Source organism: Hippopotamus amphibius, chromosome 12, assembly GCF_030028045.1.
Source record: "Hippopotamus amphibius kiboko isolate mHipAmp2 chromosome 12, mHipAmp2.hap2, whole genome shotgun sequence".
In the NCBI taxonomy this organism is placed as follows: Eukaryota; Metazoa; Chordata; class Mammalia; order Artiodactyla; family Hippopotamidae; genus Hippopotamus; species Hippopotamus amphibius.
Window position 1 is genome coordinate 34,067,736 of NC_080197.1, and position 17,015 is coordinate 34,084,750.

The following is a 17,015-nucleotide window of genomic DNA, read 5'->3' on the forward strand; positions in this document are numbered from 1 at the left end:
AAGTATCACTGGGTCAAGGTCGTCGGTTGGCGGCCGAGGAGGGACGCCTCCGGACCCCAAGAGCCACACCTGAGTCCGTTGCCGGGCTCGACGTCCGAACTACACGCCCCAGGATGCATCGGGGCCGGCGCAGGAAGCGGCCGCCCGGAGCGACTCCCCATTGGAGGCGACGGCGGCAGCGGCGGTGACGCGCCCACCGGAAGGCCCGCCTCCGCTCCGCGATACCGAAGAGCGAGGTCTTCCCGGCGGCGCCATGCACCCGGAAAATGCTCTGGCTTGGTACCGGCGGATGTCCGTGGTCTACGGACTGGGCGCCTGGACCCTGCTGGGCTCCTTGATTTTGTGGAGTAAGAAAAAGAGCATGCCGCCAGGTACGGCGCTCGGGCAGGACCTCCTCGGTCGCGCGGCCTTGCGTGGGGCATGTCCGGGGGTCGCACGAGTGGCTTCGCTGTGCCGCGACTCCAGGTTTACTCTGCAGAGACCGAGAGCTGCCAGCAACGACCTTTTAGATCTTCTTCCCCGATCCTTGCTGGTTTATTGAGTGAGGCCGTCCCTCTCAGGATTTGAAGAATCTGTGAGATTCCAGGTGGAATTTCAAAGACCCTGGACGGTGGTTTAAAGAGGCGATGCTTCTGTAACATCAGCCCTCGTCGCATTCGGCGAGCAAACGATGCCAGGACTCCCACCAGCCAAGGAGTATTGGCGTCTTCCCAGTTGCTGGGAGAAAAGGAGATCCCGCAGCTTTCAGAAATGTGCTGGAAATCTGTGGCTTCGTCTAGATTAGGGGCTACCTGGGGCTTCAGGGGAGGAGTTGGTGGGGAGCGACTGCTATAAAATAAGGGGTTTCCTTTTGTAGATGAAAATATTCTAAACTTTATTTTGGTGCTGGTTGCACAGATCGGAAGATACTAAAAACGAAATTATATATTTTAAATGAATTAATTGTATGATAAGTGTATCTCAGTTAAGCTTTTTATATAAAAACTGTGCTAAAGATTACATTTGGTGGTGAAGATCACCACTGGCCTGAAAGTACACATGTGCAGTATTAAGCATTTTAAAACATTTATCTCTGTAGTGGTCATTTTTTAAAAAATTATTTAAATTTTCTTTTTTTTATGGAAGGAAAACGGTGTCAGGAACTTGATGGGATTGAGGGTAATTCTTACTGTAGTTTATTTTATTTCAGACTTTACTAATAATCCTAATTAACGCTAAGTTAAAAGTTAGCCATCAACTATACTTCAATTAAAAAAAGATAAATAATAGTAATGCAGATGTTCCTTTTTTTCTTCTTTTTTTTTAAGGTGGTGAAATAAAACAAAACGATGTCTCAACAAATGAACTAGCTGAGCCCCGGAAAGGGTTTTATGTGGAGACGGTTGTCACATATAGAGAAGATTTTGTTCCAATTACTGCCAGGATCATCAACTATTTGAAATCATGGACTGGTGGCCCTGGACCAAAATCATGATTGACAGCTGGAGTCTGAAAACAGGACTTTGGTTCAGCATATAAATTTGAGAGATACCTTGATTTCCACTTTCTGTTTTTGGAAAGTGTATACATTTAATTTTGCTTTAAAATAGAATCACTGATAATATGCAATAAATATTTCTTTGAAGAAAAGTAAATTTGCATATTCAGGAGTTGTCCTTCTATACTCACCGGAGTGAAAGATTGAAGTGAAATGTCGTATTGAGCTTCCATAGGCTCGGTTTTCTGAAATCAGTTCATGTAACCTTATATTTCTTTCATGTTGTTGTCAGACACAGCTTTTCTGGTCCTTTTAAGGTTAGATTCAGGAAATTTCCATGTTCAGTTTGGGACTTAGAGCAGCCCTTTGGGCACTGTTGGGTGCTTGCTAAATATGTTGTGAATTAGATTGTAACTCCTGGATTAAATAGACTCGATCTTTTCTTTAGGAGCAGTGCAGATACCCTTATTTGTTCAACAGGCGTAGATTAAACCCCAGCATGGCTACCAGTATTCTAGAAATGGAGTAGAAAGTGAGGACAACAGGGTTCCTGCCCTTGAGTGCTGCAGCGTTTTCTCCTCTGGTCTCATTTCGCTGCAGGTAACAAAGTCACAAAAGTACTATTAAATCAGAAGGAAAGGTATGTTAAAAATGTGTATGGACAGGGAATTATCTGGTGGTCCAATGGTTAGGACTCGCTGCTTTCACTACCTTGGGCATGGGTGCAATCCCTGTTGGGAACTCATACCGCAAGCTGCGTGGTGCAGCTGAAAAAAAGAGAAATGTGTATGGAGAGCTCAGAATTCAAGCAGAGTATGTTGAGGTCTTCGGAGGGCCTGGCAGTGGGCACCAGAGCATGGGCTCTTCTGCCTTGTTTCCTTTCTCGCTGCACACTGGTTTCCCCCCTGTTGTTTCTGTAGTAACGTCACTTTGCAGCTACAGTACCAAAGTCTGATCGCCTCTTTCCAGGACAGTCTGGCTTCCACTTCTGTGAGAGTCCGTTCCTTGTGTATTGGCTCCCTTTCTGTGGATCCTTGAGTCCTGGCTCAGTTAGAAACTAGCATTTGTTGCCCATTTGGGTAGTGTTTCTTGTGTGCAGCTATTTGGACCTTGTGAGCACTAGGGATTCCTGGTAGGACAGGAATGGGGCGTTTCTGGGTTCCTGCTACAGTACTGTCAGCTTCAGACCTTTGCCTTCATTTCTTCTTGGTGTCAGTTCCAGCCTGTGGGTGGCCTGAGCAGTGCTTTGGTGCAGTCAACCTAAGTGACAGATTCCACAATGGCAAGCAACAGCTTTAGATGCCAGCAGCAGAGACTCCTCATGGGATATCAGGGGTCCAGAATGGGTCAGTGCCAATGGTCTTGGCGCCCCGGTGGATCTTTGTGATTGGCATCAGACGTGAGCAAGAAGCAACATGCAATGGATGGTGGAAGGGAGTTTCTGAACAGCTTCCCAGAGCAGCCTGCCTCTCATCACTCACCTCGGGATCTCAGTTTTGTGCCTGGGCCCTGGCTGCCAAGGGGACTGGGAAAGTGCGTTTCTGGCTTCTGCATCAGGGATGTGTTGACTCTCAAAGTGGGGCGTCTCCCAGATGTAGGAAGGATGCTCCCAGCATGCTGGGCAGGCGGATACCAGGACAAACGTCCACTCCAGGCAGCAAGCCAGACTTTCATCTGGAGGTACCAAGATACCTGCCTCTGTAGGTCAGTTTCCCCAGAGAAGGTTTCTCCACCGGGGCGTTGAGCGGGGAGAGGAATGCCTGGCTGTAGGAATGCTGGGAGCTGAGTATATATATTTTTTCCTTTTTGTTTAAAACACTTCAACCCCCAACCCCCAACTGCTTGTGCTAAGACCATGTTTTTTCTCCGTAACACTTACTACTGACCAACCAGTAAAACAACAATTGTGGCTCCAAACAGCCTGGAGCTACAATTCCTATAGTTCAGCTGAACCATGGCATCAGTAGGCCTTTGTGGACTAATCTGACAACCAACGTATAATTTATCATGTTCCTCTGGGAAAAGGTTTTCAGAATTCCAAACATCTATCTTGCAGGTGCCGTTGGAACACGGTCTGTTCAGACTGGGAACCACCCATTGAAGGAGAGTTTGCAGAATTGGAAACGTTTCCTGAAATTCTGAGGTCTGGCAGTATTTAGAGGGAGTGGATTTTCTTTTCTTTCTTTTTCTTTTTTTAAGATGTATGTATCTCATGGGCATGCGCCCCCTTCCTGATGTCCGTCTGCATTTGGATGAAAAGGACTCCCAAGGGGCGGTAGAGCAACAGGAGAGGAATTGGGTTTTCCAGCCCCATAGAGTAGCACATAGCCCAGGGCTTTATGAAAGAAAGAACCCCTATGAAGTTTAAGCCACTGTGACTTTGGGTCTCCGCTACAGTTGTGACTAAGTAAATCACATCTCGCTATTAATTTCTTTTTAAAAATGGAACCTAACTTTCCATGATGGAAAAATCCCCTGTGTTTTCTGAGCTTCAATGTCTTTTGAAGAAGAGGTATAATATCTAGCCTGTCCACTGACGGGGTTGTGACTTTCAAATGAGAAAGTGCTTTGTACGCATGTGGTTATTCTTAGGAAGAAAATGTCTTGGCTACTCCTGGAAAATACACGTGAGAGGCCTTCTTTTTGGTGATAAATCCTGTCCTCTTCTGCCATCCTCCAGCCACTCTGCTTTCTTCCCTGTGGCTTCCCAGAGAGTCACTGCTCATCACAACTGGCCTGTCCTCTGAAAGTAGGGCTTCCATGGGTAGTAACTTGCTTCTTCGGCATAGCAGGTTATCAGCGTGTATCAAAATGGAAAGCGGGGGACTTCCCTGGTGGTCCAGTGGTTAAGACTCTGCGCTCCCAATACAGGGTTCCCAGGTTTGATCCCTGGTCAGGAAGCTAGATCCCAAACGCTGCAACTAAGACCCAGTGCAGGCAAATAAATAAATAAATATTAAGAAAAAAAAGAAGAAAAAAGGAAAATGGCACATCCTTTGATCCAGCAATCTCACTTTCAAGAATTTGGGAGATTCTTGAAAAGATTTAGGAAGACACCTTTTCAATATCACTTGTTCAGTGTGGCTTTGAGCTGAATGAAACAACCTCTTGGTCAACCCAGCTAATTGCCTTCCCAGCATCTGCTGATCCCACTTCTCTTTTATAACGGAGCCTGAGTACACCCTGTCAGGTGCCCAGTCCCAGAGGGCCCGTCCTGATTGGTCCAAGAGGCACTGCAGACTCTGTGGATGTGACAGTCCATTTTGTGGTTTGCCCCAGGTGTTGCAAGAGCTTTAGCATTTCAAGTTCCCTGAGCACTAAATGCCAATGACAATCTTCAGACCTGCGACAGCTTCAGACACTCCTCCCCGCACACATTTCCGGTAACCCCCCAGGGGCTTATGCCCCAGGTGAGAACCTCTTGTCTGAGCCAGTCATGGGAAGCAGGTTCCATCTCTCTTGCTGGTGACTGGGTTAAGCCTGGTCATGTGATCTCATTCTGGCTAGTGAAACTCGAGGGGCGTCTGGGCAGGATGTCCTAGCTTCAGAGGAAGCACCAAGAAGAGATAGTCTCCTGTACTTCTGCACATTGTGTCTGGATGGGATGCTCAGTACAGCCACGGCCATACTGTAAACCTATGATACCATGTAAGCCAAAAAATCAAGTTCACACCACATTCATTCAGCAATGTTATCTGAGCTCCAGGCAACTGTGCTAGATGTGTAGGATAGAATGGTAAACACGCGATACTAATAGAACACATTAATGGGCACTAGGGTAATTGGAAGTTGCCAGAAAAAGAAAACTTGTCAGAAGACCATGAGGGGGAAACCATAGGATAGTGATGGAGAATAACAGGGAACCAGGACACTTACTTTTATCTGTGTGGTCAGAGAAGTTCTCTCTGATGAGGAGGTATTTGATCTGGAAACTTCAAGGAAGGAGAGGGGCAAGATGGACAAAGAAGGTGGGGAGAGCCTTCCAGGTGGAGGACCAGCGGATGCTGAGGTCCTGAGGTAGCAACAAGTGGACTACCTGAGAAATGTAAAGAAGACCAGAGTCTGGAACATAAAGACTTTATTGACAGAAACCACTTTTATCTCTTATAGAGAATGGATTGGGGGAGGACAAAAGTGGCAGTAAGGAGACCACTGAGCAGCTGTAGTAGATGCAGGTGAGAGATGATGGGGCTGTGGACCAGGATGACACTGGGGCTGGAGAGAAGAGGGCACGTGGGGTTTTGGGGAGCAAGGAAGTTTATTGATGGACTAGATACTCGGGGAGAGGGCAAGAGCAGTCATGAGTCACTTATGGCTGGAGGAAACAGTGGAGCCCTTATTTGAATCAGGATGGCCCAGCTGGTGGAGTTTGGGGGGATTGAAATTCAGTCCTGGCACTAACCACCCAGACTTAGCACAGATCCTGCGAGTCTAAGGGCACGTCCCCAGTAGAGCAGCCCTCAGTTCAGGTGCCAGGCACACCTTGGGGATCCCCAAGCCATCTTTACTTCCAACCAACTGGCTACAAATTTGGGAGTTTCTATGGCTGCTGCAGGTTTGATAATTTACTGCAGTGACTCACTGAACTCAAGAAAGCCTTATATTTACAATCACAGTTTTATTATAAAGGGTACCAATCAGGACTAGCCAAATGAAGGGACACATCAGGAGGGGTCTGTGAGGGTCCCCAGTGCAGAGCTTCTGTGCTGTCTCCCTGTGGAACCAGGGTGCACCCTCCTCATCAATGTGTTTACCAGCCGGGATGCTCAGAATTCTAAGGTTCAGTGTCCACAGCTTTCATTGGGATTCCATCTCGTGCACACGACTGACGGACTCATTTGCCTTGTGACTGAACTCAGTCTCCAGCCCGCCCCCCTCAAAGTCCCACCCTCTAACCACACGATTGGCCTTTCTCGTGACCGGCTCCCATCCTGAATTGTTTATTTATTTACTTATTTATTTTTACATATTGGCTGCGTTGGGTCTTTGTTGCTGCGCATGGGCTTTCTGTAGTTGCAGAGAGTGGGGGCTACTCTTTGTTGTAGTGCTTGGGGTTCTCTTTTTTCAGAGCATGGGCCCTAGGTGCGTGGGCTTCAGTAGTTGTGGCACACAGGCTCAGTGGTTGTGGCTCACGGGTTCACTGGCTGTGGCTCAGGGGCTCTAGAGCACAGGCTTAGTAGTTGTGGTGCACAGGCTTAGTTGCTCCGAGGCATGTGGGATCTTCCGGGACCAGGGACTGAACCTGTGTTGCCTGCATTGGCAGGTGGAATTCTTAACCACTGCGCCACCAGGGAAGTCTCTGAATTGTTTCATTAGGACACTCCTACCCCTTGGGAAATTCCAAGGATTTTAGAAGCTCCACGCCAGGAACCCAGAACAAAGACCAAATTCTTTTTTATATGGCAGGGGAGGAAATCCTGAATCCCATTTTCAGTCGGTTAACTTGGTTCATGGAAGTGGAGAGGTCAAGAGGCATTTGGAAACACCAGCGCAGAGGAGGTGTCAGGAATGGAAATGAAAATGTGAGAGTCCATAGTACAAGGTGGAATTCAAAAACATGACGAGGGTGGCGAGTTACAAGTTAGCTGACAAAGGAGAGTGTGTGTGGAGGGGAGGAGGCACCAGAAGAGGTGCTGCTGGATACTCTTGCCTACTGATGTTGACCTTTTTGAGCTCAATAAACATAAAAAAAGAATCCTGGTGTTTTAGTGTATTTTTTTTTTTAAAGAATAAACTTTCTTTTGGGTTTCATAGACATTTTTAAAAATGAATGGATCAATCGATTGGCTGCTTTGGGTCTTTGTTGCTGCACACGGGCTTTTCTCTAGTTGCCATGAGTGCGGGGTACTCTTCATTGTGGTGCGCAGGCTCCTCATTGGGGTGGCTTCTCTTGTTGCAGAGCACAGGCTTCAGTAGTTGCAGTACATGGGGTCAATAGTTGTGGCTCACAGACCCTAGAGCATAGGCTCAGTAATTGTGGCAGAGGGGCTTAGTTGCTCCACAGCATGTGGGATCTTCCTGGAGCAGGGATTGAACCCATGTCCCCTGCATTGGCAGGCGGATTCTCAACCACTGCACCACCTAGGAAGTCCCTTTGGTGTATTTTTACTTTTTATTTTAATTTTATTTTATATTTTTTAAGATTTATTTATTTATTTATTTTGGCTGCATTGGGTCTTCATTGCTGTGTGTGGGCTTTCTCTAGTTGTGGCAAGCGGGGGCTACTCTTACTTGTGGTGAGCAGGCTTCTCACTGTGGTGGCTTCTCTTGTTGAGGAGCACGGGCACTAGGCATGCAGGCTCAATAGTTGTGGTTCACGGGCTTTACAGCACAGGCTCAACAGTTGAGGTGCATGGGCTTAGTTGCTCCGTGGCATGTGGGATCTTCCTGGACCAGGGATGGAACCCATGTCCCCTGCATTGGCAGGCAGATTCTAAACCACTGCACCACCTAGGAAGTCCCCTTTGGTGTATTTTTAAAACATTTTATTTTGAAATGAGTTACCTTCACCTACACCCCCAAGTGGTCAATATTTTACTTCATTTGCTTTATCATGCTCCTGATTTTCTCTGTATATATCATTTTTCTCCAAATCTGAGAGTTGCAGATATGTTGTCCCTTTACCCCTAAGTACTTGTATGTATCGTCAAAAACAAAGATGTTCACTTGCATAAAAATCAGGAAGTTAATATTGATTCAATGCCATTATCAGATCCAGCAGTTCTCAAAGTGTTCTTTGAGATCCTCCTTAGAGGATTTACGATTTCCAACTATTGTTATAATAATAGATAGACAATATTTACCTTTTCCATTCCTATTCTTTCAAGAGTATACAGTGGGGTTTCCCAGAGGCTTCATGGTGAGTAATGATCTCATTGCTCTAATGTCAGGATATAATGGATTTCTTATTGTCATTTAAAAAAGTATTATAAGTCAATGTTTAACAATTCTTCTCAGTTGTAATTTCTAGTACAAGTAAAAATCTTTAGATATACGCTATTTGGGGTGTTCAGTAATTTTTAAGAATGTATAGGGGTCTTGAGATCAAAATGTTTTGGGATATGTTGATTTAATGTAAAATTTAAAAAATATTTTTTTACCAGTTGTCCCAATAATGCACTTCTTTCTTTTTATTTTTTTCTGGCTAGGATAAAACTCAGTTTATGTATCACATTCAGTTTTCCTGTCTCTTTAAAAGCTCCCCTTTAACTTGGAACAGTTCTTCAGACTTTTTTTTTTTTTCAGCTCTTTATTGGAGTATAATTGCTTTACACTGTTGTGCCAGTTTCTGCTGTACAACAAAGTGAATCAGCTGTATTTATACACATATAAATCCCCTCCCTCTTGAGCCTCTCCAGACTGTCTTTTCCTTGACATTTTTGAAGGATCCTTCTAGTTATTTTGTAGAGTGTTCCTTAATTTAGGTTTGTCTGATGTTTCTTCATGATTGGATTCAGATTATACATTTTTGGCAGAAATACCACAATAGTGACATAGTGTCTTTCTCAGTGCAATATCAGAAGTACATGCTGTTTGTCTCATTACTGGTGATGCTATCTTTGGCAATTTAGTGTGCAGTATTTAACACTCAAGCACAGCAGTATAGTCATTTCTGGCCAAATGGCTGTTCCTTGTTCTCCACTTGAAGTTTTCTCTTGTAGGAGAGGAAAAAGTTTTCCTCACTCTATTGGGGTCCCTGGCTGGGTCTGAAAATTAAAGTGACAAATACAGATGAACAGGAGAAAAGCATACAAATTTATTTCAGTTTCACATGACATGAGAACCTTCATAAGGAGATGAAGACCCAAAGAAACAGACCTGTGTCATTTTTTTTAACCTGTGTAATTTTTGTTGTTAGGTTTGATGAAGCATGAACAGTCATGGAGGAACATGATAGACTAAGGAATGTGTGGTAGGCAGAGTAGACTTAGCAAGGCTTGATGATTCAGATTCTTCTTGGTGTGTTTTTGTCTTTGGAGATAAGGCTGTTCCTTTTCTCCTTGTACAGATAGGGCACCTCTCACATGAGGGCTTATGACCTGTTTCAGGAGAGAAGGGTTGGGTTGAGAAAGGCTAGGACCTGGGACCTGGGACCCTCTACCTGCGTGCTTGCACCTGGACAAACATCTCCTCCAGCAAGAGATACAAAGAATCTATACAGGACTGCACAAAACTGCACCCATGCCCAGTCACAGGGGCAATTATGAACCATCAGTTACAAAAAGGCCACAAACCAACTGCCACTTCTGAGGTGCCGGAGGAAAAGCAGGGTAGAGTGGATCCGAGTTGGTTTGGGAACATCCTGAATCCCATCCCTCTACACCCACCAGCACTGTTAGGCTGTAAGAATACACACTTGAGAGGGGCTTGTTTTTACCAGTGATAATAGTTTGTTAGGGTAACACTTGTACAGTTCTTTGCAGCTTTCTAACACTTTTACACAGTGTTTATTATTCAAATCTTCTAACAAACCTGTGAGAGGGGCCAGATATCAGTATTAGAGAAGGAATTACAATCACAGAATCCTGTATCTGCGCACTGCCAGGATATGGCTAGGTCAAATGAACACTTAAACAATTAAATCGCTATTTTAGGCAGCAGATCCTCTTATATCTGGTTTCTGAAGAGCTACAGAGGCAGGAAAACAAAGGAAAAAGAACGTGGGGGTAGGCACTTCCCTGGCTCTGGTGGTGCAGTGCTTGGGAGTCCGCCTGCCAATGCAGGGGACGTGGGTTCGATCGCTGGTCCGGGAGGATCCCACATGGTGCGGAGCAGCTCGGCCCACGCGCCACCACTGCTGAGCCTGTGCTCTGGAGTCCTCCAGGCACAACTGCTGAGCCCATGTGCTGCAACTGCTGAGGCCTGGGTGCCTGGAGCCCGTGCTCTGCAACGGGAGAGGCCACTGCAATGAGAGGCCCGCGTGCCGCAGCGAGGAGGGGCCCCCAGCTCGCTGCAGTTGGGGAAGGCCCGCGTGCAGCAACGAAGACCAACGCGGCCAAAAAAAAAAAAAAGAACTTGGGGGTGTTTGGGGGCAAAAGAGTGGAAACATGCAAGGAGGCACACGATTAGGATTAGGATTCAGGACAAAGCTGCGATTCAGGGATGACTGGCTCTCAGGCCGCGGATGTGAGAAGAAACCGGGCACCGGTGAGTCGGGCTGGGGGTGGGGGCGAGGATGAGGGTTGCGGTACATCCGCGGTGGTGGGGGGCAGGACCGAGAGTGGGCGGGGACGGACCCTGAGTGGGCGGGGCCTGTAGCGGGGCGGGGCTACACGGAGCGCTCAGGTGGGAGGGACCAACCTGCTTTGAGCTCGGCCGACGTGGGCGGGCCGCTCGACCCGCGGGTCCGGAGCGGCCGGGGCGCGCTTCCTGGTGTCCCCGGCAGAGGGCGCCGCCCGCCGCGCCGCCCGCGGAGTCCCGAGGCCGGAAGCCGCGCGGCGCCGCCCCGCTCGCCCCAGCCGTCGCCATGAAGGCCGTGGTGCAGCGCGTCACCCGGGCCAGCGTCACAGGTCAGTCGGGCGGGGCTGGGCCGGGCCGGCCGGGAGGTGCCGCCCTGACCCCGCGCCCGGCCGCCCCCGCCCTCAAGCCGCCGCCGCCCCCGCGCGAACCCGGCACCCGCCGCCCCGAGCCCCCGGCGTCCCGGGGCGCTGTCCACGGGCTGCAGCGTCTTCGCTTACGGTCGCCGTGACCGCGGCTGGTTGTCTTCTCCAGGGTTTCCTTTAGTCCGGGGCGCAGGTGGCCGCACCTCCTGCATCCCCCGAGCATCCCCCGGCCCGCCCTTCCGCGCGGTGTTGCACAGACGGCGCGTGGGGAGCGTTTCCGGGGCACGCACCCCTCCCAGCCTTCTGCCCCGCGTTTCGCTTTCTTGCCTGTTTTCTCCGTGTCCCGGTGCTCCTGGAGCTTGCCTCCCCATAAGGTGCACGCTCGTGACAGGTGCTCCTAGGGATGGGTTGTGACCGTGTCCGCCCACGTGACCCGGGTCGGAACCCGAAGGATCCAGGATGAGGTGTTTTTCTTTTCCACCAGTTGCTTGTGGACCGAGCCCGGCAACCATCAGTCATGGCTTGATCACTGTGGTCTAGTTTGAACATCAAGGCTCCAGATGATTAATGGGTAGAAGGGAGTCGTTTTAAAAACTCAAGCCAAGATAAGCAGAAATAGAGACACGTACAGAACAAACCTTTGGGCACCAAGGGGGAACGGAGGGGGTGGGGTGGTGGGATGAATTGGGAGATAGGGATTGACATATATACACTATTGATACTATATATAAAATAGGTAACTGCTGAGAAGCTATTGTATAGCACAGGGAACTCTACTTAGTGCTCTGCGGTGACCTAAATGGGAAGGAAATCCAAAAAAGAGGGGATATATGTATAGGTATAGCTGATTCACTTTGCTGAACAGTAGAAACTAACACAACATTATAAAGCAACTATACTCCAATTAAGAAAAAAACCTCAAGCCAAGATAATAAAGGTGTTAACATTTTTTCAAATGACTGACTTTACGTTGTTTTCTATTTTTTATACGTCTTTCCTATTTTTATTGGAAGAATTCTAATATTGTTTCAGTTCAAGTATTTCTAGATATCCTTTCCTTCAAGCCTATACCAAATGTATGTTTCTGTGTCCTGGAAAGTAAATCTAAAAACAAAACAACAAAATCCCCTAAAGAAATAATCAAATTCAGTAAAACCATATATTTAGATCCGAGATTCTACTTTTCAGTCCTGGCTAATGATTTCTAAGCTGCTTTGATAATTGGTTTTGGATATGGCCCTAGAGTAATAGGGAATAGTATAGCTGTGGCAGTTATGGAATTTTAAAAGAAAATTTTTTTTTCATTTTAGTTAATATGTACGTTTACTAAAAGTGGAAAAATTCATAGATGAAAAGATTTTTTTTGCTTTTTTTTTGAGAAGAATCTTGCAGTCTGCTCTATGTGGTCATCATGACCAGTGAGCAGACTTTGCAGAATGTATGTTTTGATCAGAATGGAGAACTCTGGAATATCAAAAATATGATTCTGTGAGATTAGCTGAATAGTTTGAATGATCTTAGTTTACTATTTAAATTGTATGCTTTTAGTTAAAAACAACAAATTAACCGCCCTGTGTATGAAAAAAGGTAAGAGTGTTAACTGTGGGAAGGTGTTAATAAGATTGAATTCTCTCAAGGTACTGGAGGCACCTTTGAGTTCGCTATGCCTTCTATTGAATTGTAATGGAGAGAGGTTTTCTGAGTCTTTTAGAATGTGATTGGCTTCACTCCCATGTGGCTTTTCTTGAATGACATTTTATTTCAAAGGTTCTAACATGTCACTTCCAGTTTTATGGGTGGGACAGAGTAGAGCATTAGGAGTCACATATTACTTGGCAGACTCACTTTATGAGCCTGGTCAGGCACATTTGATGCCTTAGCCGGGTTACTGTGATAATCTAATTTTAAAAACTATGACAGAACATTTCAAACATATTCCTGTGGGTACACAGATGGAATCACTCAGCTTTATGAGCTGAAATCTGAATAGAATCATAGAATGTTGGGAAGAGATTGGTTGGGTTTGAATGTGTTAATTTGTGAGCTGGTGAATTCTCAGAAAAGAAGTCTTGGGTGATGCCAATACATGACATCAAATAAACGTTGACCAAATAAAATAGCTCAGGTCTTTTCTAGCTTGTGACCTTTTGTCTGAAATGGTGATTTTCAAGTTTTTTCCCTTGGAAATCTGTTTGTCAATAATAAAACATCCCGCTAACCTCCTAATTCTCCTTCTGCCTGAAGGAGGTACAAAACTTCTCCAAAATAAGAGAGCGAACTGTGTCCTCTCAAGGCTTTGGTGCATCATTTGTTTCATATTAGGACAATACCACATGATAAAAATGTTGAAACTATTCAAAGAGTGATTTGAATCACTTCAAATAGAGATTCTGCTTTTGAGAATCTATTCTAAGATAATCCCAATTATAGAGAAAGCTTTAGAGAGGTGAACAGGTGGAGCACAGAGGATCCTTAGGGCAGTGAAACTACTCTGTACAATACTGTCTTGGTGGATACGTGGCATTACATTTGTACAAACCTATAGAATGTACAACACCAAGAGTGACCCCTGATGTGGGCTGTGAGTGATAATGATGTGTCAGTGTAGGTTCATCATTTGGAACAAGTGTACCATCTGGAGGGGGACTTTGGTAATGGGGGAGACTGTGTGTGTGGGGGCCAGGGATATGTGGGAAATCTCTGTACCTTCTGTTGTTCCTCTGTGAACCTAAAACTGCTCTATACACAAAAGTCTATTAAAAAAACTTTAGTGTGCGAAGATTTTCAGCACAGTGTTACTTATTGAAGTGAAAAATTTAAAATAAGCCATTTATCCAGGCAAATAGGATAGTTCATCCGTCCATGGATAGAATGCAACTATTAAAAGATGTTTAGGAAAAGCTCATAATGTGGAAAAATCCTAATGCAATGTTAAAAGATGAGACACAAAAATTTATATACAGTATTATTATGATAGTTGAGAACAAATATGAAGTAAAATCTATGAATAGAGGAAATATCAAAAGGAAATCAGTAACATACTAACGTGCAAGTCTTTGGGTGTTCTTTTTTCTTTCCTGTTTCTTTTATTTTTAAAAAATTTTCTGTACTACATATGCATTACTTTAGTGGTGGACATAGTTCAATAATCATTATTTTTTAAGTTTTTAAAATATACTCTGGGGAAAATTTTAAAAATATATTGATACTGTAAGAAAATACTGTTGACCTCCTTAAAGAACAAATAAAGCCGAAATTTTCTCAAGCAATGCAAGCAAGCAACCGCAATTGTTTACTGCTTATGTCAGGCTAGATGATTTCTGTTTCAGATTTTGAGTCAGTGGCTCAAAGGACAGTAAGTCACTCATGATTCATTATAAAAAAAGCAGCACAGAAGAAAATATTAAAATATTTGGGTTTTTTAAATCATAAAAATGAGAAGGTAAGCTTTAATAAGAGTTATTTCAGGGACTTTCCTGGTGGTCCAGGGGTTAAAACTCCGTGCTGCCAATGCAGGGGGCCCGGCTTCAAACTGTGGTCACGCCGAAACGAAGATCTCGCGTGCCACAACTAAGATCCTGCACGCTGCAGTGAAGATCCTGTGTGCTGCAACTAAGACCCGGCCCAGCCAAAATAAATAAGAAAATATTTTTAAAAAAGAGTTATTTTAGGAATACATTGATGCTTGTGCGCCCTTGGTGTCTGTCAGATGGTCCCTTGTCAGACACCTGCAGGAAGGGGCTTCTCACTCTTCCCTGAGCTTGCAGGAAGTGGCGACCTGGCAGGTATGTTTATAAATATTATCATCCAGCTGAAGCAAATGACAAGAAAATGGCAGAGCTGACCCTTCTCCTGATTGGAACATTAGGTCAGTACATGATAAAATAACCAAACATCAATAATTTAATGAGCTTTGGCCAAAAAATTTGAAAATTATGAACATCAGCATTTGAAACATGGGTTTAGTCTCACCACTATAATGAGGTGTCTTGGCCTAAGGCCTGTGCCAGCACTGAGATGCTGTCTAATGGTTGTAGAGTGTACATTTGGCTCTACATGTGCAGATGTTTGGAATAGGAATCTATGTTCAGAGGTTTTTTTTTCTTTTTTTATGGATAGGGTACATCATTCAAAAAGACTTGGAGGTCATTGGCTTAGAATGCAACCTTACTAATAAACTGGGAAATAATAGAAGTTTGCTGACTTGAAGCTTTATTTCTATCATTTTTTTATTTTTAAAATTTATTTTATTTATTTATTGGCGTGTTGGGTCTTTGTTGCTGCACACGGGCTTTCTCTAGTTGCAGTGAGCAGGGGCTGCTTTTTACTGTGGTGTGTGGGCTTCTCATTGTGGTGGCTTCTCTTGTTGCGGAGCACAGGCTCTAGGCATGCAGGTTTTGGTAGTTGTGGCACACGGGCTTGATAGTTATGGTGCAGGGGCTTAGTTGCTCCACAGCACATGGGATCTGCCTGGAGCAGGGATTGAACCCATGTCCCCTGCATTGGCAGGCAGATTCTGAACCACTGAACCACCTAGGAAGTCCCTGAAGCTTTACATTTAACCTGTGTTTTTTTTTTTTTTTTTTTTTTTTTGGCGCACGGGCTTTGTTGTTCCGTGGCATGTAGGATCTTCCTGGAGCAGGGATTGAACCCATGTCCTCTGCATTGGCAGGCAGATTCTTAACCACTGCACCACCTAGGAAGCCCTAAACTGTGTTTTTTATGTATAATACATTTATCTTTTCTGCAGTAGGTAGAGAAATCATTCCTTTATTTTTATGACATGTTTTCCATTTTGTGCTGTGTACTGTGTTACCACATTTGCTGATTTGCAAGAAAAGCAGGCATCTCCTTTCTGAGAATTATGAGGGTGAGTCAAAAATTATCTGTACTCTGGCTGTAGAATTTAATTAACTTTTAGAAAAGACAAATAACATCATTTTTCAACATAATTTCCTTGCTTTTCAATACACTTTGTCCATCTGTCAACAAGCTTTCGTAGTCCCTCATTAAAAAATGTTTTAGGCTGAGCTGCAAGCCACAAATGCACTGCTGTCTTCACTTCTTCATCAGAGGTGAATCTTTGTCCACGTAGGGCTGCTTTCAGGGGACCAAACAGGTGAAAGTCCGATGGAGCAAGATTAGGACTATAGGTGACCTCCTTTGAGACAAAGCTTTGAATGGAAAGCACTGATAAGACAGTGTGGCCAACAGAAGTTTTAATATAACTGGAGTGTGGATAATTTTTGACTCACCCTCGTAATATAGCTGAGCTGGATTCTCTGGGGAGGAAAACTTCTATTGTTACAGATGGGCAAACTCATAGAAAGTTTCAGGTGTCTCAACCAAGGTAGCACAGATGAAAACATGGCCCGAAAGTCCTGCGTTATGGTTGTTCACAGCTTATTCATTCCAGATGTAAAATCAGAATGGACAAAGTATGATCGTCACACTTCATTGACGTAACCCCTTTCATGTTTCAGTACCTACTGCCTTTGCCAAAGGAGTTACGAGAAGTATGTGCAGTGTTTAAACTTTCCTGTGGATCCTCAAATGTGTTTTATGGCACCTGTTTGGTTCTGAGTCTTTTTTTCCCTTTTGTTTCCTTTCCAGTTGGCGGAGAGCAAATAAGTGCCATTGGACGGGGCATCTGCGTGTTGCTGGGTATTTCCCTGGAAGATACGCAGAAGGAGCTGGAGCACATGTAAGAGGCAGATTTCCGCATCACTGCCGTTCTGCTGGGATGCGTGCTGGTCATCTAGCTGGCTGGCTAGCTATTTATATAAATTATATACATATATGGAACTTCCATAGTATTTTGCTCCCATAAAGTGAGGCTCTGTCACTTTTTTCCATGGCCGTTTTGATGCAGTATGGTTATCTCTGTGTCCAGACGGGGAGAGCCAGGAAGAGCCGTCACCCACTAAGTCAGCGACAGGGCGGGAGCAGGCTTAGCCTTTGTCCCTCTTTGCTGCCAAAGCCTCGAACCATTCTCT

General features: G+C 45.2%; 2 protein-coding genes and 1 long non-coding RNA gene across 5 annotated transcripts in view; 2 read left to right on the forward strand and 1 right to left on the reverse strand.

Annotated features, from left to right (window-relative positions):
* Window positions 1-218: 218 nt before the first annotated feature.
* On the forward strand, window positions 219-7,080 carry SMIM26 (small integral membrane protein 26). The gene is made up of 2 exons (XM_057700820.1): window positions 219-371; window positions 1,308-7,080. The coding sequence occupies exons 1-2, from the start codon at window positions 254-256 to the stop codon at window positions 1,472-1,474; spliced, it is 285 nt and encodes a 94-aa protein (XP_057556803.1). The 5' UTR covers window positions 219-253; the 3' UTR covers window positions 1,475-7,080.
* Window positions 7,081-8,697: 1,617 nt separating this feature from the next.
* Window positions 8,698-11,405, reverse strand: LOC130833545 (uncharacterized). Its single transcript, XR_009048494.1, has 3 exons — window positions 10,778-11,405; window positions 9,296-10,361; window positions 8,698-9,183 (listed from the first exon to the last, which is right to left on the reverse strand). It is a non-coding gene; the product is annotated as an uncharacterized LOC130833545 (long non-coding RNA).
* Window positions 10,768-17,015, forward strand: part of DTD1 (D-aminoacyl-tRNA deacylase 1) — a 118,107-nt gene continuing 111,859 nt past the window's right edge. The window contains exons 1-2 of one of the 3 annotated variants that reach the window (XM_057703283.1): window positions 10,768-10,986; window positions 16,633-16,723. In XM_057703283.1, the coding sequence (XP_057559266.1) occupies window positions 10,944-10,986; window positions 16,633-16,723 (134 nt within the window). In that variant the 5' untranslated portion in view covers window positions 10,768-10,943. The remainder of the gene's footprint in view (window positions 10,987-16,632; window positions 16,724-17,015) is intronic. The other 2 variants (XM_057703284.1, XM_057703282.1) reach the window with 2 other exon arrangements.

What these genes read in the sequence shown, in the direction of transcription:
- SMIM26 (XM_057700820.1), top strand. Translation starts at nt 254, where the DNA reads ATGCACCCGGAAAATGCTCTGGCTTGGTACCGGCGGATGTCCGTGGTC. An exon ending in GAAAAAGAGCATGCCGCCAG is followed by an intron (nt 372 to 1,307) that starts GTACGGCGCTCG and finishes TTTTTTTTTAAG; the next exon opens with GTGGTGAAATAAAACAAAAC.